The 24,286-nt window shown below is 36.6% G+C and overlaps 1 protein-coding gene across 1 annotated transcript; it reads left to right on the forward strand.

Annotated features, from left to right (window-relative positions):
* Nucleotides 1–4,905: 4,905 nt before the first annotated feature.
* Nucleotides 4,906–12,159, forward strand: LOC149016513 (serine/threonine-protein kinase SRK2A-like). The gene is made up of 9 exons (XM_089154640.1): nt 4,906–5,607; nt 5,718–5,792; nt 5,894–5,995; nt 6,085–6,138; nt 6,230–6,322; nt 6,451–6,543; nt 8,902–9,006; nt 9,099–9,197; nt 11,388–12,159. The coding sequence occupies exons 1-9, from the start codon at nt 5,488–5,490 to the stop codon at nt 11,724–11,726; spliced, it is 1,080 nt and encodes a 359-aa protein (XP_089010766.1). The 5' UTR covers nt 4,906–5,487; the 3' UTR covers nt 11,727–12,159.
* The last annotated feature ends 12,127 nt before the right edge of the window (nt 12,160–24,286 follow it).

Below are 24,286 nucleotides of genomic sequence, written 5' to 3' on the forward strand. Positions count from 1 at the left end.
CTTGCTTATATATATTTTTTCTTCTTTCTATAGTAGCCAAGTTTATTTAGCCCGGCTATAAAAATACAATCATTGAATCAAGGAGTAGAAAACGGTCAAATAGTCATACCTTCAACTGACTTGGCCATCTTGATAAATCCAAATCTAACTTAGATGCTAACAAAATACACAAAATTTTATTTTATTAATATGTAATTGACTTCGATCTGTTCTTATTTATATAAATTGATATGATCTAATATTGGGGAGAAAGAGGATTTGAACATAGCAAATTGACTTATGTTTCCTCCTATCTTAGATTTGGTTTTGTGAGTCATGCACGTTATGGTTAAGACATTGGATCTTGTTCGTAACTCAACAAAATAGATCTCAATATTTTAAGTTATAAATCGTATTCTCTTGATATTACCCATGATGTAATTTTGAAATTAGAATAATCTTCACATACATGAATATATGTAAAACACATAAAGTATTCAAATTGTTAGTGAAATACACCATATGAGACCCTATGAATTCCGTCTAGTTGCCTCATTTTGTATCTCTACGCATTGGAGAAGTGCAAGGCATAATATCATTAGCTTCTCCTAATAGAGTGAAAGTGAATGCCAAATCCTTTAGATTTCCTATTAAAATTAGGTATTTGATACCGAATATTTTGTTTTAAGATAATCAAAGCAATTTCAATTTCATAACCTAACTATTTTGTCAAATATATCACCAAACTAGTCCAAAATGAAAGCCATCTAATTTCAAAGCATTTTGGTGCTAGGTTTGATATTTATTCTTTTCAAAATAATTATGAGTTTACAATTTAAAATAGAATTTTACTCTGTAGATGTTGTTTTATAACATGCTTTAAATCTATAATTTAGAGAAATTTATATTTAAAAACACATGTCAAGTAGGGACTCATTCAAAGAATATAACAAAATAGAATGGAAGGATGACAATGAAAAAAAACTTAGAATTGAAATCTTCTACCTGTATGTGTAGAGAATTGTACTTTTCTCAAACTCTTCTCTTATTCCAAACATTTAAGAAGAGAGTTCATCTTTAAATACATTGAATATGAACCCCTGTCTTTAGTATGTGATGGAACAGAATACTACCTTCTATCCTCACAGGAAGAAAAAACACCTAATCCAACAACAGATATCATGATATAAAAAAATATCTAATTTGATTAAGAATATTTAATGTATCTTTAGCATCATTTAGAAAGATGAATAAGAGGAAGAGGTTGTGAGTTTGCCTCTTGGAGATGACATATGTAATATCTTCATCTTTGATATTCAAAATCGTATGTTAAAAAAAAATGAACATGATCTAAGATTTACCATCCATCACATGCCAAGTGATGTGGATATCTAAAAGCATCCGTTTTAACATATTCTAATACTCCATGTACTATCCTAGCATCATCTCTGGAAATCTCTCTCTCTCTTCTTCCCAAACAAAAATGCTGAGAAAGATTATTTTTAAATTGCCTCTCGTTCTATTCCTTCCTTTTTTCAAGTCACCCCTGTATCTATGCAATTATTCTTCACGTTTGAAAGTTTCCTTCAATCAATACAAAAGTACCAGCTTTAAAATATCGGTATCGAGTATCGTATCGGTCAGGTGATTTTAAGAGACGTATCGTCCTGTATCGAGTATTGTTTCGCTCTAGCTAATGTATTTTAGTATAATTCAATGGAGAAACGTATTAAGATATATCGTATCGATTGGAACAAATATAGATACGTATCGACTTGTATCGTATAGAATCGTATGATACTTTAAACCTTGCTCGAACCAAACCAAGATTTAAAAAGGTCAAACATCCCAGTTTTTTGTCCACTCAGATCGGAATCAGAGTCTCAGAAGTAAAGAAAAAAAATTAATGAAAAGCCTATTGGATGCAAGGCTTGCAAGCTAGCAAGAAACACTGTAATACTTAAAAAATTTTTGTAATGGTTATCTCACGTGTCTTCTGTTAACAGGCTCAACTGTCGGTTTCGATTTCATACGGTTTTGTAATGCTTTGTGTTGGCAGACAAGGATTTGATGGGGTTGAAAAAAACTAGTTTTGAATGGGATTTAAATTATTGCAAATGGGATGGAAATCTTTTCATTGAATACTGCCACAAGAAGAAATGGGGAAGGATTACCGTTTCCCCCAGCCACAAAGAAGGGTAAGATTTTACGAATCCGGATCTTCTCCCCGTCGGCTCCCCCATGGCTTCTTGATCACAAACATCAGTGGGTCCCACTGGTGAAATTTTTTTTTTAAAATTTTTTCTAAAAAGTGTTTTTTACAGTGGGCCCCACTGATGTGTGTGGTCAGGAAGCGTGGGGGAGCATTTGTGCTCCCCGTACGGGTCGCTGATCCGGACTCAAATTTTACTCTCCAAGTATTCTTTCAAAACTTGTCTTTTCCAGTTCAATCTTGGCCCCTCAGTTTTCAGCTACTTTGCAACTCTCTCTCTCTCTTCTTTTTTCGTTTAGATTGGAAAATGAGAAACCCAATCCTAATAACGCAAATCCAAGAACTAGAGAGGCAAATAAACTTTTGTTTGTTTTCTACCCAAAAAAAAAAAAAAAAACTTTTGTTGGAGTTAGCAAAATTATGGGTTTCATTTTTTTGGTATCTGAAGTTCATTCGGGCCAGCTTGCGCGCACCTTGATTGCATCTTCAGGGGATGCTTGTCGTCCGCAAGGGTCAAACCTATGACCTCTCCACTAAGAAATAGATCTTACCACTCTACCAACCATACATTGACAATATTTGATGGATATCATTAATAATGTTTCCAAACTTTTTATAGATCTTCAATTGAAGGTGAAGAAGCAGGATAGCTTTCAATAGATTCCATTTTAATAGATCACGCCCCATATTGAAAGCAATGTCCAATCCTTCCTTCAACGCTAAGAGTTCAGCTTCTAGAACTTCATTAAATCACACATCTTTTGTGAATCCCCTCAAAAAACTCCCCTATGATCCATAATAAAAATTCATTTTATCTATTCTTGCAAAATAAAGTAACTTTCAGTCCCTAACAGGATGGAAAGTGATCTTACACGTTTTTTAACTTTCTTTTTCTTTTGGTAACTAGAAAGTGATCTTACTAAGTAGTGCAAGTTTAGTCCTAATGAGCTGAACCTACCCTAATTTGCTAACTCTACTCTAAGGCTAAATAGGATTTAAGTTTCAAATTGGCCTAAGGGTGCGCTAAGAACTAGTTAAGATAGCCCTGATTAAGAATAGGGATAGGTCATGATTGAATGTCTGATTAATATTACATCCAACCCTACCATCTTGTAGATTATTTTTATTTTAGAAAGTCAAGGTTAGAGTCAAGTTCCCTCATTTTGTTTTTAAAGGAGTTAGCCAGGGTCAAGTTTCTAACTTACGCGTCAACCCCCTCTGAGAATAACGGTTGAAGTCAAGTTTGGGCAATGGCACTTAGGGTCACGCTAGGGTTTTGAATAGGGGTGTAAATGGATAACTGAAATCTGCTTCCGAATTCGCATCCGTCATTTAGAGGTATTCGAATCCGTCCTATTATCAATAGGATGCGGATATGGTATACCCTTTTCTTACTGAATATTATCCAATTAAGTTACTTATTTAGATTTATTATTCTTGTTTTTACAAATTTTACCTAGGGTAAATATCACTTACCTCCCCTCTTAGCTGGACAAATAGCACTTAGACCCCCTCTTAGTTGGATAATATCACTTACCTCCCCTCTTACCTAGCAAACATATCAAACACCTCCCCTCTGGTAAGTTTCTCAATTAAATTTAATTTTTACTGTTAAATATTTTTCTAAAACCCCAAACTACCCTTGGCTAAAAATATTTTTGTATTTTAAACCCTAAATTACCGTAATCACCCTAACAATTAAACTACTAAATTATCCTCAATTAAAATAATTATTAAAAACCAAAACACCATAGTTAAAACCTAAATTATCTTTAATTATTAAAAGCCTAACATACCTTTTTTTTTTTAAAGAAATTTATCAAACAATTTAAAAAAAAAAACGTACTACAATCAATTAAAATAAAAAATGCAATAAAAAAAGACAGGGTATGTTAATAAAATTAAACCAGTACTATGGGTTTTTTTTTTAAATTGTTTGATAATTAAAAAAAAAAGTATATTGAACTTTTAATAATTAAAGATAATTTGGATTGTAACTTGGTTTTTAAAAATTATTTTAATTGAATGTAATTTAGTATTTTAACGCTAGGGTGATTACGGTAATTTAAAGTTTAAAATAAAAAAATATATTTTTAGCCAAGGGTAGTTTGGGGTTTTAGAAAAATATTTAACGGTAAAAATTAAATTTAACTGAAAAAGTTAACAGAGGGGGAGGTGTTTGATATATTTACTAGGTAAGAGGGGAGGTAAGTGATATTATCCAATTAAGAGGGGGTGTAAGTGCTATTTGTCCAGATAAGAGGGGAGGTAAGTGATATTTACCCTTTTACCTATGATATGTGACTATTTTTTCTAGATTTTTTACTCAAATATTTACCAAAGTTGTTAAATTCTTAAATTTCAAACCTAGCCGGATTCTGCGTGAAAAGAATCAGAATCCTTCCAACAATTATCAGCTATGGAATACAGGGGAAAGTATAGGCCGAGATTTATTTTATCGTTCAGACATTAAAAAAAAATATTAATTCTCTCTGGCATCATTTAAGAAAATGAACCCAAAAAAATAAAAAATTAAGAAGAAGATGATCTTAATACCAAAAAAGGAAAAAATGAAGATGATGAACATGATCCAGAGTGCACAATCCATCACGCATGTGTCCACCACGTGATGTGGGTATCTCAAGGCTTCCGTTTTAACATTTTCTAATACTCCGTGTACCATCCCAGCACCATCTCTGAATACTCTCTCTCTCTCTCTCTCTCTCTCTCTCTTCCTTCTCAAACAAAGGTGCTGAGAAGGAAAGATTTCTCTTTGATTGCCTCTCGTTCTACTCCTTCCTTTCTTCAAATCTCTCCCATCCTTTGCAATTCTTCTTCACTTTTTAAGTTTCAATCAATCGTTAAAAAAGTTACAGCTTTTTCCAGAAAGAGCTCCTCGAACCAAACGAATTTAAGGTTCAGAAAGGTCAAACATCCCGTGTTTTTGTCTTTCATTTTCTCCTTACACCACGGCGATTTTGGAGATCGGAATCCAGACTCTCACCATAAGAATAAAAATTTAATGGAAAACCTATTGGATGCAAGCTAGCAGTAAAGATCGTAATACCCAATTTTTAAATTTTTCTGTAATGGTTGTCTCACGTGTCTTCTGTTAAGAACCCCAACTGTCGTTTTCGATTTCGTCATCGGTCCTTCTCTGCCGACTCTGCAAGTCACTGAGCTCGCAATTGGGCATGAAGAGTAGCTAAAACTTTTAATCGGTTGTTAAATTGAAGATCTTGGTTGGTGGGTTATCAGAAATCTGAGGAATTGAGGAGGAGAGAAGCGGCAAAAAGATGGATAAGTACGAGCTTGTAAAAGATATTGGTTCTGGGAATTTCGGTGTAGCGAAGCTTATGAGGAACAAGGAAACTAAAGAACTTGTCGCCATGAAATACATCGAGCGTGGACACAAGGTTTGTTGTTTTCCACATGAAGGTTCTTGTTATTGTAATTTGATTCAAGGTCGATTTTGTTTCGTATGGATCAAACTCAGATTCAAATTTTCGTTTTTCTGTGTTGGAAGATCGACGAAAATGTGGCGAGAGAGATCATAAACCACAGAGCACTTCGACACCCGAACATAATTCGATTCAAGGAGGTAAATTTTCGTTCTTTTTTATATAATTTGCTCAATATCGAGCTTTAATATCTCTTTGCCCTTAACGTCAGTGGCTATACTTAGGGTTTTTGATTTATCAGGTTGTTTTGACACCGACCCATCTCGCCATCGTCATGGAATATGCCGCAGGTGGAGAGCTCTTCGACCGAATCTGCGCCGCTGGAAGATTCAGTGAGGACGAGGTTTATTACTTCTCTGGTTTCTTCGTTCTGAGTTTCTTCTTTTTCATCATTTGCAAGTAATTTGATTATTCTCTTTTTGACATTTTCAGGCCAGATATTTCTTTCAGCAACTTATCTCAGGTGTCAGTTTCTGTCATGCTATGGTAAATAGATTCGAATTCCTTAAAGAGATTCTGAATTTCGATATAACCTCTCTGTCACCCTCAATTAAATTGTCTTCTCTCGACTTTCAAGCAAATCTGTCATCGAGACTTGAAGCTCGAGAACACTCTATTGGATGGAAGTCCAGCTCCTCGCCTGAAAATATGTGATTTTGGGTACTCCAAGGTAAGTAAATTTGAAAAATGATCACTGCTAACTATTACCATCTTAAAAGAAGACCTAATTTAATTTGAAAATTTTGATTTCCTCTTTTGAGGATTTCTGAATTTGAAAACTTCTGAATCTCTGTGCAGTCATCTCTGTTGCATTCAAGACCCAAATCAACTGTCGGAACTCCGGCATATATTGCGCCGGAGGTTCTTTCCCGGAGAGAGTATGATGGCAAGGTGCACGTTCATTTTCTCTAATCCTTTAAAGTTTCTTTTCTTTTTTACCAAAAAAATTTTCTCCTCTTAGGCGGGGCCTACTATTCTGCTTTTGTGAAATCTATGATGTTTAGCTGACACCCATACTTTCTGGACGATTTTGGATTGTGGTCATCGTCTAGATTCTGATTGCATGTTTCGGACCTGTCAATTTGGGGATTTGGATCTGGGTTTAGATTACCAAGGGCTTGATCAATAAGTAGACTTTTTGGAATTATGATCAATGAAGACAGAACAGCAACTCTTGATTGACATAGCTCAAGGAAAGAGCCCGTTTAATCAAGGACTTCAGACTTGAAGGATATTGAAAACATAACCATTCAGTCCCAAAATCCTAAAGTCAGTCACCCTGGAATGGCTGGATTATGGGTTTGTTCAAATACTTGACAGACCTGGTACCTAATATTGATTCTTAATGAGCTTGCTCCTAATTTCTGATGAAAGAATGGTTGAGATTATTTGGAAGTGTAATTTCTGATTCTTTCCACTAATCCATATCCAAGGTGCTTGAAGGTATCTAGATTGTTTCAGGGTTAATTATCAAACTAGACTGCATGAAAATCTTGTCTGTTTTTAGGAAGAGAGCCCTTGATTTTGGTTTTCTTGACAATTAGAACCTAAACCTAAATATTGCATATTGAAAGGTTCAACTCTCAATTTCAGCTGAACTAGAACTAGGGTTGTTACTGAAGCCTCTTTATTCATCAAAATGGATTTCATTTCAACTCTTTATGCTGTGTTGCACAGTATTAGATCCTAATGCTCTGCTGATCTAATCTTTTCTAGTGGTGGATCTCAAGTAGTGTGATAACCTGAACTTTGTACCACTGAACTACTAGATTCAGAAACATGTAGTAAACCTAGTTCTTTTCTATACCATTTGATATGATTGTCCCAATTCTTGACCATGAAGGTCCCTCTCTTAAATTGATGATAACCCTGTGAGCTTTGTTCTTTGAAGATTGTGGCCGCTGGATAAGGGTGGTAACCAGTTAAAAGAATCATGTGCTTGTTAAGTTCTACTCTTAGCAGTCATTTTTTCTTCTTCAGGTGATTGGGGTGGTTCCTTGTCCATCAATCTGAACCATCATTTATTTAAGTTGCAGTGGTGGAAAAAGTTGAATAAAAATAATTCAAACATATTTATGAGCTGACCTGTACCTGCATTTTTTCTGTATATATGAGGTGTATGGTGGATTTCCTACTCTTGGTGTACAGATAAACACTCACTATGATGTTAAGTTGACACCCGCATTTGTGAATAATTTTGGATTGTGTCATTGTCTATATTCTGATTGCGTGTTTTGGTGCAGTCATTTTGTGGATCTGGACTTGGATTTGTTGACATATAATCCAATCCAAGTACTTGATCAATATGTAGACCTTTGGAAATTTTGATAATTGAAGATAGAAATGCAAATCTTCATGAAATTGGCCCTCAGATATGAAAATGTACCGATTCAGTCCCAAAATCCTAGAATTCAGTCACCCTTGAATAGCTGGAATAGAGATGTTTATTCTACAGACCTTGTATCTGATATTGATTCTTAAAACCATTACTCCTGACTTCTGATGAAAGAATGGCTGATATTGTGTGGAAGTGTGAATTCTAATTCTTCCCACCAACCCATACCCAAGGTGCTCAGAGGTATCTAAACTGTTACGGTATATACTATCAACTAGACTGAACTGGAAATCTTATCTGTTTTCAGGAAGAGAGCCCTTGATTTTGGTTCTCTTGACAATGAGAACCTAAATCTCGCATATTGAAAGGTTCACCTCTCAATTTCTGCTGAACCAGAACTGGGGCAGTTTCTGAAGCGTTTGTATATTTCAAAATGGATATCATGTCAAACCTTTATGCTGTGTTGCACAGTATTAGATTCCAAATTTACTGTTGATTTAATCTTTTTTTACTGAAGTACTTGATTCAGAAACATTAAACTTGTAGTAAACCTAGTGCCTTCGCATATCATCTGAGCTGTATTCTTTAAAGATTGTGGATAGCCAGAGAAGGGTTTAACTAGATAAAAGAGTTATGTTCTATTTAAGTTCCATTCTTTGCAGATTTCATTTTTTCTTCCTCTGGTGATTAGGGTGGCTCCTTCTCCGTCAATCTGAACCATCATTTATTTGATTTGCAGTGGTGGGAAAAATCATGAATGTTCAGTTTATTTATTTATGAGCTGACCTGTACCCATGAATGTTCGTTTACCTAAGCACATGCGTGTCCAACTTTATTTCTTATATCAGATCATTTGCATGTACCGTTCAGTTTATTTGTTTTATTTTTATTTTCCTTTTGTGGGCATCATTTAGATGGCAGATGTATGGTCATGTGGAGTTACTCTCTACGTTATGTTGGTTGGAGCTTATCCTTTTGAAGACCAAGATGACCCCAAAAATTTCAGGAAAACCATTGGGGTTAGTATCTCTCTTTTTTTGAGAATTTCTACCTATTCATGCTTCCCTTTTCTTCAAGTCATTTATATTTCTGTTCTGATATTTCTTTGCAGAGGATAATGTCTGTTCAATACAAAATCCCAGACTATGTTCATGTATCTCAGGATTGCAAGCATCTTCTTTCTCGTATATTTGTCGCTAACTCATCCAAGGTACGTATTGTTCAAACCATCTTAGTATTTCACCTGAAGTATAATATTCTGCCTGTATTGTGAGATAGATTTCATCAATTAGCACATATTTCCATCATAGAGGTACTTGAACATAAGATTCATTGCTTATCAATATTTAAGCAAAGATTTCTCAAAAGAGGTTGGACTGTTAGGCCCTGTAAAATGTTTTCTTTTCTTCTTCCCTTTTTTGGGCGGCGGGACAGCATCCAGCGCATGAGGCTCCTGTTACTGAAGGGTCTAGTTGGGGCAAATGTAGGTGCCTTTCCTCCTTGCTTTGCAGGGGATGCTGTATCCAAGTTTTGTATCGAACTTGAGCTTGTTGCAATGGCACAACTTGGCTGTTGCATCTAGGCTTGCCCACTAATTGGGGGGGGGGGGAGTAAAAGACAAAAAGGTCAAGGATTCTAAATATCCAATTGCAGTTTAATTGTTAATCTAATGGTCTTTTGAAACCTTAATTAGAAGTACCATGCAGCATCAATTTGCATAATTCTGCTTGCAAGTGTGCTGAACAGTGGGTTTATATGACCCAACTTCAAAGAAATCAGGACTATTATAGTGGTCATATGGAAGCATTTATTTTAATGGTGGATGAGATATTAATTTTAGTAGTTTTTGGGTAAGGATATGACAAAGAAAGGGAAGAAAGAAGAGATGTTTCACTTAAAAGAGATTAGGTGGGGTAGTCATGGATATTGTTTTCTGTTTATGGATGGACATTTGTGGTCATTGTAGTTCAGGAAGTTAGGCTCTTAGCATTAGTTTCACGATTTCTTGTTTTTGCTTCCCTAGGTACTTATTGTTCCAGGCTCAGGTGGTTACTAGGGTATTTGGGTGCATTGACTTGTCAGTTGATAACCAGGGGATTCATAGGATATGATATGAAGATGTTCATCGGATAAATTCTTTTGCACATTTTTATCCTTCACTATGATTAGCTTTTTGTGTGTCATCCTAGTTGGAGAGAATCATCATGATTCCTCATTTTCACACCTATGCTTTTCCTTTCTGCACTTTGCATAAGTTATGGCTGAGGTGGGTCAAACTGTATTAGATGGTTGCCAGTCCAAACCCCTCCGAAGCTGATTCTTCATGTGTTTTTGCTCACTGATGTGACTTTATATTTTGCTTGGATACAATCACCTTATAGAACTTCCTTAGCGATGTCTTCAGGTGTTTCCGAATGAAGAACATAACAGGAAGTACATTGACTGACCATTATTGATACAGCATGGTGTTACAGCTTGTGCTGTGCTGAGTTGGTCCCATGGCGGTATAGCATCAGGATGCAGATAAGCTACTTAATTGCACACTGGTGCTCAGTCTAGGTTTTGTATGTCTGCTGATCAGGTCCTCTTACTGTGCACGAGGAGGAAATTTATATGCTTTATGACTATTTATTTTCAGCAGATTTTAGGAAAGGGGTCTCTAGGCTAAGTTTTCTTTCTTTTCATGTTAGAATTCAGATTGGGGTAGGTTAGGGAAGCCATCAGGGTTTTACAGGATAAATCTCATTCGAAGTTTTTTTTCATTGTCTTGTACAAGAGCCTAGGCTGCAATATCCTGAACAATCCCATGGAATACGTAGTTGAAGGGTATGTGTCATTTCAACGCTTGAAACATGCTGCAACTATGCTAGTATATAGAAATGACAAAATCTTGAAGAAGTGCAAGAAAGTTCATTAGTAGATCCTCGAGTGATATGTATTTTGATATGTATTTTTTCTTCGAAGGAAACATTTAGTCATCCTCTCTGTGAAAGCAGTGGTAAGGCTGCATACATTGTTAACCCTCCCTAGGCTCTGTAGTGATGGTAGCCTTCTGCAGTGGGTAAATCATTTTAATAGAGATTACCGTCTCAGAATCCTGACTGATACTGGGTTGACCACTCTTATTCACTTTAGTATCTGAATGCATGAACCTTTGCTCTGTCCTCTAGATTGAAGGGGCCACGATACTCATTTTTCTTATGATTTGGCTAATTTCAACAGAAGGTTGGACTCTCCTGCTTGATCATTCAAGTTAGATGTCAGCCTTTTCTTTTTGGTGCGAAAACATTAATAAGAATGAATTCAGTTGTCAAGAGTATCTCTCGGGCATAGTTAGTTATATCGCTGCTTCGGTGATCATAGATATTTTTTTAAAATTTCTTGTTTTATGAATTTGCAGCGGATTACGATCAAGGAAATCAAGAGCCATCCATGGTTCTTAAAGAACTTGCCAAGGGAGCTAACAGAAACTGCTCAAGCCCTCTATTATCAGAGGGATGGCCCAAACAACCCAAGCTATTCCCTCCAAACTGTAGAAGAAGTAATGAAAATACTCGGAGAAGCAAGAAAGCCACCACCGGTCTCGAAGTCTATTGGGGGCTTTGGATGGGGCGATGAGGAAGATGAGGAGGATGGCAAGGTAGAAGATGAAGAAGGTGTGGAAGAGGAAGAAGAAGAAGATGAGTATGACAAGAGAGTTAAGCAGGTGCATGCTAGTGGAGAATTTCGAATCAGTTAAAGACTGCTGTTTTCTTTGTCATTCACAAAATCTTAGTTTGGTTTTGGGTTTCCATAGATCAGAAGGTTTCAATGTGTGTAAAAAGTTTTATACTAATTGCTTCAAGCTTCAGGTTTCAAATGTTCTGTAAACGTCAAATAGTCCTGTTTAGAGGTCTATGTATTTAACTTCAAAAGTTTGGTGCAGAGCATTTAATCTAGTAATGTAATATGTTACTGTTGAGTTATGATTTTTTTGGGGGCAAATGAGGGATTGATAGGAAATCATTTCATCATTATTTTTAATGATTCGATTCCACAAATCATATGAACTTCCCTAAGAAAATCGTTCATTGAGATGGACAATGAAACAATCATAAGAACAGCAAAACATCCATCATTAGGATAAGAATGCAAGCATGAATAGGTTATGCTCAAGAAAAGAGGGAAATTGCCAAAGGTGGTATGTTAAAGCGGTTAAAGACCCAGCTTCTCTAGGGGAGGTCTTGGTTCGCACCCACTTGGCGGCATTAATATAAAAGCTCACCCCCCTGAGGAAGTAAATCGTGGTGCGCGCAAGCTGGCCCGGATGAACCTCAGTTCAAAAAAAAAAAAAAAAAAAGAAGAAAATTCTAATTATTAAGAGATCAATAGAAGACATTGCTATCTTTAACATTCCTTTCACCATATGTATATTCAGGATAAGGAAATCCTGACCAAATGAATCTCTTTAAACGTATAGTAACAGGTTCATGGTAATGGGATCCAAGTCATCCAACTCTAATAAAGCTTTGTTATCTATTCCCAGCAAATTTTTTTTAGCTACATAGTGTTTCATGACATGTCATAACTGTGTCTCCATGGCAATATTTCCATATGCATTACCAAAAAGTGAGAAAAGAGAGTAATCATACTTAAGGTTGCTCACCTTGACCCATTTCAATTGACCATGACACATATAATCATAGCTATAGATGAAATACTCATAAGTACAGAAGTTGATATTTTCATAGAAACAAATTATCAGGATTTGTAAACATCATAATGGACCTTGTTTCAGTCCTGCACATTTAATGGTAGAACCGTCATAAGATACATATCGGTCCATTGGATCGAAATTTCGGTCAATATTTCGATATTGACCATTGTGATTTCAACAAAAATTTTCGCATGACCATCATGTGCGTGAATGAAGCAATTTTGCAGCATAATAGAGAAAGAACAGTGATGCAATGGATGCCATTGCTAAATGGACAACGGAGCCAATTTCAATGTTTGTGCGAGTAGCGTCTAGGAGACTAGGGAGTTGATGATGAGGAAAAAGAGAGAACGGAGACAGCTATTAGGGTAAAATAGGAGAGAGCATACACGGTTAAGGCTCAGATGAGTGAATATATCTCAGTAATTTCCGTTTTGCCGTTGAGAGGTATTGGCATGAAGACGATGATGTTGGTGTTTTTTCTTCCCTCTAAATTTGATGAGGGTATTTAAGTAACCTCATCTCATTAAAATGGGTAGTTTTGGAATTAAAAGAAAATAAACTGTGGTTTAACGGTAATTGATGATGAATTGGACTAAGCTGTCTAATGAAAATCTAACTTTGGAGTGTCTTTACTTATTAAAGATAAAATGAGGTGCCAGTGTTTTATGGCTTGTTTGGTTACATGAATCTAGAGATTTCAAATCTTTGGATTCATGAATCTGAGAATTATACCTGTTTGGTTGTAAAAATCTCTAGATTGATGAATTTGAGAATTATTCCTGTTTTGTTGTAAAAATCTCTAGATTCATGAAATCTAGAGATTCACATTTTTACACTAAAAACGTAAATCTGTAGATTTATGAGTAAGGGGTGAAATCCAGATATTTCAATAAAGCTATACATTTGCACATTCACAAAAATCACGTCGATCAAATAGTTTCTTAGGATGAATCCACAGGTTTCATTCCACAATCAAACATTTAATTTTATAAATTATGACTCTATAGATTTGAAATCTCCAGACTCATGTAACCAAACAGGCCCAACTCTAGATCTTTGAAATCTATAGATTTTAATGTTTCTATTTTGAGGTGCCAATGCAATTTGATCTTATATTTAAAAAAAAAAGAGTAAATAAGGTCATGGGAAATCTCGTCAGTTTTCCTTCAAAATATTATAATGAACTCCGAAGGGTAGTAGAAAATATTGAAATTAAAGATCAAGCAACACCAAAGGACAATGCTTTCACTTATATCTCTATAACCAAGAGCAAAACACATCTGTTTTCTGAGGTTTGGTTAGGATAATTGGTTTTATATTTCAGTACTCTCCACAGTTCTAATTATGTCATAATGACTTCTTAGTTTCATTTTGGTTCCTTCGTCTCTAAAAATCATGAAGTTGATGACTGATCATGGGAAAAGGAATGACAACTTTATCAGGATTAGTCTAGGCTTAGGGGTTTGGATTTTGCTTGGGGTGAGCCATAAAACTATCAAGATTTTGTTTGAGATCAAAATTTCGATCAAGATCTTGACGTGATGGCTGAAAATTTTGCTTAATAGTTTTGCTCGATGGCTTAATAGTTTTGCACATTTATAACGCTGAACCCAAGCAAAATCACAGGACTTTACACTCTAGAAAGAGTTGAGAGAAAAACAAAAACAGCCACCTCTGAGGGACATCACACTGGAGGTTGAGGAAGAGTACACCATGCAACACAAAGTATGTACAAACAAACAGAATCCGGATCATCACTCTGTTAGGGGAGCACCCTGTGCTCCCTGACGGCTTTACCACCACAAATCCTGTGGGACATACAGGTAAAAATAATAAAATAAAAAATAAAATAAAGAACCCATCACCCAACCCCTGGGTCCCTTTGTATTTATGGTGGTAAAGCCTTCGGGGCTCCCCGACGGATAGTTAATCCAGACTCTGACAGACATGCTTATGAACAATAGGTTTCCCAAGCCCTAAGGTAGATCGCTACAGCTCCCAAAATTACAATCATTTGAAGTTTTCTAATAATATAAGTACTACTATCACATCATTAACTGGTGTAAGTCAGAATAAAAAGAAAATCACAGTATCTGAAAACACAATTTTGCTTCTGTAGTGCGTAATTAATGCGCACTACGGTGGAGCGAGCCGTCCGATCTAATCGGACGGCTCGGATGATCCTTCTTATTAAATAATGAAAAAAACCCTTTACCTATATACGTTTACCGTGTGAACAGAGTTCCATCTGTTCGGTTCGGTCTGATGCAAACCAACCGGTCCATCTGGGCGGTTCGACTGGGTATAGTATATGTTATTAATGGTGTATTACATACTACCAGCCTATACGTATATACGGTTGTACAATAACCGTATATACAACCAGTTCAAAATCGTAACAAATATACGAAGCTAAAAACCAACCCGCCCATTTCATTTTCATTTCTGTTTCCGTTGTTGGCTGATCTGAAGTTACAGAGAAATCGTAGGAGAGAAGAAGAAGAAGACCTGTTAGGGTGTTTTCGTTTTTGGCTACTCTGAAGCTTCCGTAAGAAGCATCGTTAGTTGAGATCGAAGAGGAAGAAGAAGCAGCGGAGAAGAAGAAGAAGCAGCGGAGAAGAAGAAGAAGCAGCGGAGAAGCTCCATCTGCGATTTAGAGAAATCGATTTCAGATTCTGGTATTGTCTCGTCTCGTCTCGTCTCGTCTCGTCTCGTCTCGTCTCGTCTCTGCGATTCTTCTTTCAAAAAGGTAATAACCAACTCATAAAACCCTTACCATGGAAATTCCTGATGATGTGGTCGAAACCCCGATTTGGTCGTTGATTAAAGATGAAAAATGCTCGTAATAACTTGATTTGGTCGGTTTCTTTTAGTATTTGTTGTTTTACCTTTTTGTGGGGTTGTGGAGGGGTTTAATGTTGTTGTTCTTTTAGCCTTCAACTGTAAGTATAGACATTAATGTTTTTCTTGATCAAACAAGGATTCCTGATCAATGCAAGGTAACTGTAAGTTTGTAAGTCAAATAATGACACTAATGTGTGGAATGGATATTGGAACTCCAAATATAGACAACAAATACTAGTCATAATACCAGTGATTCAATATTCTCAAGCAGTAGGTGCAGACAATTAGTAGACTGTACAATGAAAAAGAAACATATAAAACCACCTGGAAATAAGGAAGCAATGCCTCTTCTACGATATCACTCCCACCAAACTGACTTGTCTTCTCTGGAGGCATTTTTGACTCATCAAAATCCTGAGCCACATTTGGAGACTGGTCTGTTGATGATCCTTTACCCCCAAAGAAGTTGATGATCCTTTACCCCCAAAGAAGTTGATTAGAAAATCAAGTTGATCTTCATGAAGATGCACTAGCATAGGAAGGAATGCAATGGTTAACCTGGATCGAAAAACCAAAACATAGCCATGCTTCGGAAACTTATAATCAGTTCACTGTCTACTGGAAAACGAGGTTGGAATCTATATTGTACATCCAAAACTATTGTCATGGTTTTCACTAGGTCATATGGTACTCTATTATTGTTGTAAATGGAATCTGAAATCCAATTACACTAGCACCTTTCTGTGTGCTGCATAAAATTGATGCATTTGGGTAAACTTTTAGAGTGTCTTAATGATTCTCATTTCAATTGGTAAATCCTGTAGAGAGAATGGTTAGTTTAAATTTTTCGAGCTGCTATTTTGAACGGTGACCTTGTATAATGAAGGGTCACTGGGTGTATCTGGGTTGTCATTTGTCTCCTTGTTCAAGTGGGTTTAATTGGTGCAATTTGTTTATCTATTTATTGTAAGTCTTGTCTTGAACAAGTTTACCCCTGGGTCAGTTGTTTGATAGGTGTGGTTAGTGGCACATTTCCTTTCTAAAAGTATGTCAATAACACTTGTGCATGACTAGCATAACAGTCTTTTCCTTAGAGACAGCATCTATTGCAGCTTGATGAAGTTTTATGCTGCCAATTAGTTTGGATTTGCATGTTGAATGTGATTAGCCAACTTAAAGTGTTCGAAAGTACAGATTACCTTTTTGGGGATAATTTTCTGCATCATCTTTAATGGAGCATCATTGTGGTCCCTTCCGAAAGAAGCCTGATCGGCTTATACTGAGATACCTGAGAGATTTGCTACCAATTCTATTATGTATGGTTGATGCACATGGTTAGGTTGTTTCTATGAATAAAATTTTATGGTGCCACCTTTGAATGACAGCCCTTTCCTACCACTCTTCAGATTGCCATCGTTCTACAGATGTTTAAATATGAGTTGATAGTGATCAAACCTGTTTTGTCAAGTAGTAGTTGTTATATATTGTATTCCAAGATCTCTTACTTTTGTGATATTTTTCTTATTCTTCTTTAATGTGGTGTCTTGTTTAACCATGTTGTTGAAGGAATGTGGTTCACTTGTCTTTGCAATCTTTAGGATTTGTTTTCACCTTTGTATTGCTCCCTGCCCTTCCACCAAAGAATAGAAAACTTATCAGGCTTCAGAAGTCAGTAGAATGTTTGAGTGGAATAGAGCTGTATCATCCTGGGTACTGTATCAGTTGCGAATTTATCCCTAACAAGTTCTATTTCCTTTGCTTTGTTTGTTTCGGTCTGCGAATTTTGCTTCTTCTTAATTTTTTTTTTGTTCATTTGAAATTGTTCACTTCCGACTGCTTTGGTTTCTCAAAATATAGAAGTGGTTACTTTTGTGTCTATGTTAGTTTGTTAAGTTGTAGAGGTTATTCTACTTTTCTTGAGTGTGATTCGAGATACGTGTGTTAATGATTTTCTGCTGTGTTTTCTTTTATGTGGATTTCATTTTTTGACCTAAGTTTAAGCAGTTGACAGTGTATTTTGTTGAGTCGATTACAATGTTCACAAATATAATTTGTTTGTGGTTTTTAGACCTCCTAAATGAGTACGACTTGTGGTTGAATTAGTCTAAAATTTTATATTTCACTCGCACAAAGCCACAATTAGCTCCACCAAAGTTGTTGTATGTGAGAATTAGTATGGAAGCCTTTGCCGCCTCACTTTTGCCTCCCTCTATTCTTATTTAGGAAAAAGAAGGTTGGAGCTTCAACCCAGAATTCGTTTTTGAAAACCTTCCTCCCCATTGTCGTTACTATGAAGTCTTTGATCCACCCCGCTTTTGCTTGCTCTAGTAAAGGCTGGCAATTAACTGTTCCTCCCTAGTCCCTTGGCCCCTGATGCCACTACAAACCATTCCTCCCGTAAAATCCAATAATCCCTCCCTGTACCTCCCTGAACCACTCCCTTCACTGCTGTAGACCCACTCGGAATCTCCCGCCTACTTGTCACCCCTTCCCTATCGGAGAGTCGAGTAGGGGAAGCCACTGACACCGTTAATGCCAGCAGAGTCATTGTCCATGGCTAGAAACAATGCATGGCCACTCTACCATTGCTTATGATTAGCTGCTACCCCCTGACATTGCTCCATAGGGCCTTATCTCTTCAGCTGACTCCCTACGTATCCCTAAAAACAACCCTCTAGCGTCTTTGTATAGAAGGTTGGACTGCAACTGATTTATTGCAAAGTGCTTGAGGTCAATCGATTCCGGATTGCACCGCCCTTGCCGCGTATTCCCCCGATACAAGTGTTTTTATCTCTTTGTAGGTTGTGACACCACCGAGTCACCGGCCTTTACTCTCCTTCGAGAAGACCATATTGCTATTAATTATCTCGTAGGATCTATTGCAATTTCAATTTTCAGCTCTCCCTCCCGAAGAAATCAGTTCTACCTTATGAGACATCGTTGTGTCTTTGACCGAAGCACTAGTTATAGATGCTCCATTGGCATCTGTACCCTTGTCATCCACCTCAAAGAAGAATATCATGTTGGCCTTGTCGCCCCTGCAATCCTCGATCCAAAGACAAGGTTCGTGCAAGAATATTGTTGCTCCCCCATCCCTCCTTTCTCTCTCTCTCAAACACCCTATCTAACTTCTCGGGCTTCTTCCGTGTTGCGTCTTGTCAATGGGCGTAACCCACAACCTCGCTCCTCCTCCCAACCCACGCATATTCATTTACAAAAAGTGTGTTGAGTAGGTTTGGTTTCGAAGACACTTCGTTGGATTCATAAACAGTTTCTTGTTCTATTTGGAGTTTATACAGTTTAATATACCATATTTATAACATATATATTGGTATGTTCTACTTAAAATCACTATACTATACATGGTTTGGTTAGGGAATAAGTAATTTAGTACTTTACGGTTTGGCTTTTGCCTTAGATCTTGAATCTATAATGAATTGTATTTGGTTTGGTTTTTGTTGGTTTTTGTTTTAAAAAGTCAATTCCGGTTCCAAATTTACTCCCATTGAATTACCTAATAAGAAGAGGTAGGCATCATTGTGAACACTGGAATATGTCATTTTCATGGAAACCGAGGTTGTCAAAATCGTTAGCATACTTCTGAGCAAGGGTGGGCAGATATATATACTTTTGTGGGATCCAATTGTATGCAGTGGGCAGTGTCTTTGTTTTTCGCATTCTGGTATTATGTAAATTCATGGCCTCCTTATGGGGTCTATTTAACTGCATTTCATGTATTCATGTATAGGTTGACATCTTTGCTTTCTGGCCCTTGTCTGATACTCTATCAGAAAAAGAAGAAACCCCTTTGTGGGCTGTATCCATTCTTTTGTTGTTTGTTGGTTGTATTTGGCATTTTTCGAATAGAATCAAAAAAAGTGTGTGTTGTTTAATAGGGAATACTTTTATCTCAGCCTACTGAATGTGTAGTTGAACTGTTGTACTGCACAAAGCAAGAAGCTGTTGAGATTGTTGGATGCAAAACCTTGACTTATTTATTGTGATTAGGCACTTGGAAATCTTTCCATCAATTTCTGCAAATTGGAAAAATTTTACAGTTATTTAAGTTATTTAAGTCTTGATGTAAATGTCTCAACTTCTAGGGATTAGCTCATCTAGCAAGGACATACCTCATAATTAAAGAGGTCAAGAGAGAGAGGGGAAAAAGATGTAGGCTTTTGATGTGTGCTACTAACAAGGTTCGAAATTTCGGTTTATCCTGCCATCTTGCCCTTCAGCGAAATGACTGAACCTTTTGATGATGCAACTTCTGTAGGACAATATTGAGATATATGTGGTTTTCATTCCCAGAGACCTTGGTCATCACCCATGCACTTATATTCTGGAAATTTTTATTTGGATGAAGTCCTTTCATGTCGATGGCTATAGTATAATTGATTTCTGTTAATGCATACCTTCGTATAAGATCCTATCTTTAGCATATTCATTGTTCAAACCAATGCATTTTATTATTTTGGATATACAACTATTTAGTGGAGTGTCGTAATTCTCAATGGAGTCATTTACAATGACGAGGTTATGAATAAATTTTGAAAACAGAATATTTGAAACAATGATAACATCCATTATTGGGCAAACATAAGTTGGTTTCCCAGCAGGGGAGCAATAAAAATGGTGGTGACGAGCAATGTTGATGATATTGTGGCATTTAATAATTTGGTTGTTTGTTGTCATACTGATTTTGTGATTTGGACTTCCTTTATTATTTGCTTTTGATAGGTGATGATGCCGTGGATGTACTTTGGCCTAGGTTAAGATTATTATAAGTGCGAATAAATGTTTTATGACCTACAAATTATAGTGATGTACCTTTAGTATCATGTGGAATGCTGAAGAAGTGGGGCCTCAGACTAAGATACTCAAATGCTGATGTTGTTATGCAATCTGTGGATATTTTATCACTTCATTCGTTAATGTTTAGAACTTAAAGTACTTCACTTTGATAATTTTGTGATCAAACCCGTTTTTGTGTTAATGGGTTTTATTTTAACTTGGTAGGGTTTGTACATTTGAAGCATTTTTGGTGTTAACATTAGAGGGTTATTTCCCTGTGTTTGTGATGCGTTGATTACTGGCAGATATTTTTGCATCTTTCTTCTTCATCTTCTTCTTCTTCTTCTTCTTCCCCACTTCAGAATCCACCGTTGACAGATGAATATGATAATGCTCAAAAATGTGTGTCAGCAGTTTGCCATAGGGGAGAGCCCGATTAGGTGCCAATCTAGCGTACTGCATCATTTTCATAATGATGTACGGTAGGTTCAACTTGTTACCTGTATGCACACAATAGGTGACATAAGCTTCAAATGAATTTAAGATGTCATGGTGACCACTGCGAGGTACAACATTGTGTTGCACAATGTATGCAATGGCGTGCGGAAGTGGTTTCAGCTGCCTCAACTTCACATGCCTCGTGTCACCCGTATAATTCAGCATTATATCCCTATATGTCACATCCACATTAATCAAGTCATCGAACTTCTTCTTAGGCTCCCATAATACTTTTGCACCTTCATTTGAGATTTGTAGAATCTCAGCTAACTTACAAATATCAGACTTTATTTGCACCCCTTTAACTTTGCTTATGGCTCCAATCTCTTCCCCAACTCCTTGGACAATCAAATTCTTATAAAACTCTTTCACCAAGTCCTCATAACACTTGGTATTTACCTCAAGTATTTTTTCCCAACCGATCTCTCTAAATCTGGCTGCTAGACCTACAGCCTCGAAAGAAGGAATGTCCACTTCCCTTCCTTCAGCTATAGCTTGCTTATTTAATCTTCTGGGATTGCATTGGGGATCATCATCATTGAACCAGCCCCTTTCTTCATCAGCTTCTACCACTGATTTCCCCTTATCCTTTGCCATAGCCTTCCGCTTTGATGGCACATGCTTTCCAGTTGCTGCCATCTTACGGCCCATATACTACTCCAACTCTAATTGCTGCACATATCAAAAAACATATTGGATAATCAATATTTAACACAAATTAAAGTAAACTATAACAAATTTAACATGCAGCCCTAAACTGTAAAATAATAAACAAAAGGGTCCAACCAAATTTAACACAAATTTAACATGCAGCCCTAAACCGTAAAATAAAAAACTAAATGATAGATGCTGTGGCTAATCACATTCAACATGCAAATCCAAACTAATTGGCAGCATAAAACTTCATCAATAATACCAACTCAAACTAATTGGCAGCATAAAACTTCATCAAGCTGCAATAGATGCTGTCTCTAAGGAAAAGACTGTTATGCTAGTCATGCACAAGTGTTATTGACATACTTTTAGAAAGGAAATGTGCCACTAACCACACCTATCAAACAACTGACCCAGGGGTAAACTTGTTCAAGACAAGACTTACAATAAATAGATAAACAAATTGCACCAATTAAACCCACTTGAACAAGGAGACAAATGACAACCCAGATACACCCAGTGACCCTTCATTATACAAGGTCACCGTTCAAAATAGCAGCTCGAAAAATTTAAACTAACCATTCTCTCTACAGGATTTACCAATTGAAATGAGAATCATTAAGACACTCTAAAAGTTTACCCAAATGCATCAATTTTATGCAGTACACAGAAAGGTGCTAGTGTAATTGGATTTCGATTCCATTTACAACAATAATAGAGTACCATATGACCTAGTGAAAACCATGACAATAGTTTTGGATGTACAATATAGATTCCAACCTCGTTTTCCAGTAGACAGTGAACTAATTATAAGTTTCTGAAGCATGGCTATGTTTTGGTTTTTCGATCCAGGTTAACCATTGCATTCCTTCCTATGCTAGTGCATCTTCATGAAGATCAACTTGATTTTCTAATCAACTTCTTTGGGGGTAAAGGATCATCAACTTCTTTGGGGGTAAAGGATCATCAACAGACCAGTCTCCAAATGTGGCTCAGGATTTTGATGAGTCAAAAATGCCTCCAGAGAAGACAAGTCAGTTTGGTGGGAGTGATATCGTAGAAGAGGCATTGCTTCCTTATTTCCAGGTGGTTTTATATGTTTCTTTTTCATTGTACAGTCTACTAATTGTCTGCACCCTCTCGCTTGAGAATATTGAATCATTGGTATTATGACTAGTATTTGTTGTCTATATTTGGAGTTCCAATATCCATTCCACACATTAGTGTCATTATTTGACTTACAAACTTACAGTTACCTTGCATTGATCAGGAATCCTTGTTTGATCAAGAAAAACATTAATGTCTATACTTACAGTTGAAGGCTAAAAGAACAACAACATTAAACCCCTCCACAACCCCACAAAAAGGTAAAACAACAAATACTAAAAGAAACCGACCAAATCAAGTTATTACAGAGCATTTTTCATCTTTAATCAACGACCAAATCAGGGTTTCGACCACATCATCAGGAATTTCCATGGTAAGGGTTTTATGAGTTGGTTATTACCTTTTTGAAAGAAGAATCGCAGAGACGAGACGAGACGAGACGAGACGAGACAATACCAGAATCTGAAATCGATTTCTCTAAATCGCAGATGGAGCTTCTCCGCTGCTTCTTCTTCTTCTCCGCTGCTTCTTCTTCCTCTTCGATCTCAACTAACGATGCTTCTTACGGAAGCTTCAGAGTAGCCAAAAACGAAAACACCCTAACAGGTCTTCTTCTTCTTCTCTCCTGCGATTTCTCTGTAACTTCAGATCAGCCAACAACGAAAACAGAAATGAAAATGAAATGGGCGGGTTGGTTTTTAGCTTCGTATATTTGTTACGATTTTGAACTGGTTGTATATACGGTTACTGTACAACCGTATATACGTATAGGCTGGTAGTATGTAATACACCATTAATAACATATACTATACCCAGTCGAACCGCCCAGATGGACCGGTTGGTTTGCATCAGACCGAACCGAACAGATGGAACTCTGTTCACACGGTAAACGTATATAGGTAAAGGGTTTTTTTCATTATTTAATAAGAAGGATCATCCGAGCCGTCCGATTAGATCGGACGGCTCGCTCCACCGTAGTGCGCATTAATTACGCACTACAGAAGCAAAATTGCTGAAAACAACAACTGCCATACCAGGTTTCTTATCCTCGGTGGTATAGAACGAAATAACAATAAATAATGTGCAAAGTTGCAAACCCAACATTTGAGGCCAAACCACAGTGCTGTCTTGCCTGCATCAAAATTACTAGTGTCCTTTCCCAGTTCAACAAACCATCCCCTCAATCTAATACTTTGTAAACCAATCATTGAGATGATAAAAACAGAAACAAATTTCATATGTTACTGAAAAGATGATGAGTGACAGGTCATACAGACCAAGAATTACCAGAAAAAATTAATTTTCAGACAGGTAGGGTGATAGGGGTATGTAAACATAAAAGACAATTTTACAGATAACTTTTTCATCCATAACTACATTTTGGTTCCTTAGTAATGTTTAGTTTACTCTTTATCATGTTTCATAGAAGTAAAATTTCAGACTTATGCTGTGGTACACCTGGCTAGTTTTTAATAATGTTGTTCATTCTAGATCAGCCAACAATCCATATCATATATAGAGATCTACTCGATCAATAGCTGTAGAGCATTTAGCCCTTCATCAGCATAACAAATCAAGAAAAGAGTTCAAAAGCATCAAATGGAGAGCACCTCATTTGCATTTCATTAAAATCAATGTTGATGGAGCTGCAATCAACGAGGGTTCCAACAACTTTCAGGCTGGATTTGATAGTATTGCTCATG

This window comes from Hakea prostrata, chromosome 5, assembly GCF_041222555.1.
Source record: "Hakea prostrata isolate BN-2017 chromosome 5, UWA_Hpros_2, whole genome shotgun sequence".
Taxonomy (NCBI): Eukaryota; Viridiplantae; Streptophyta; class Magnoliopsida; order Proteales; family Proteaceae; genus Hakea; species Hakea prostrata.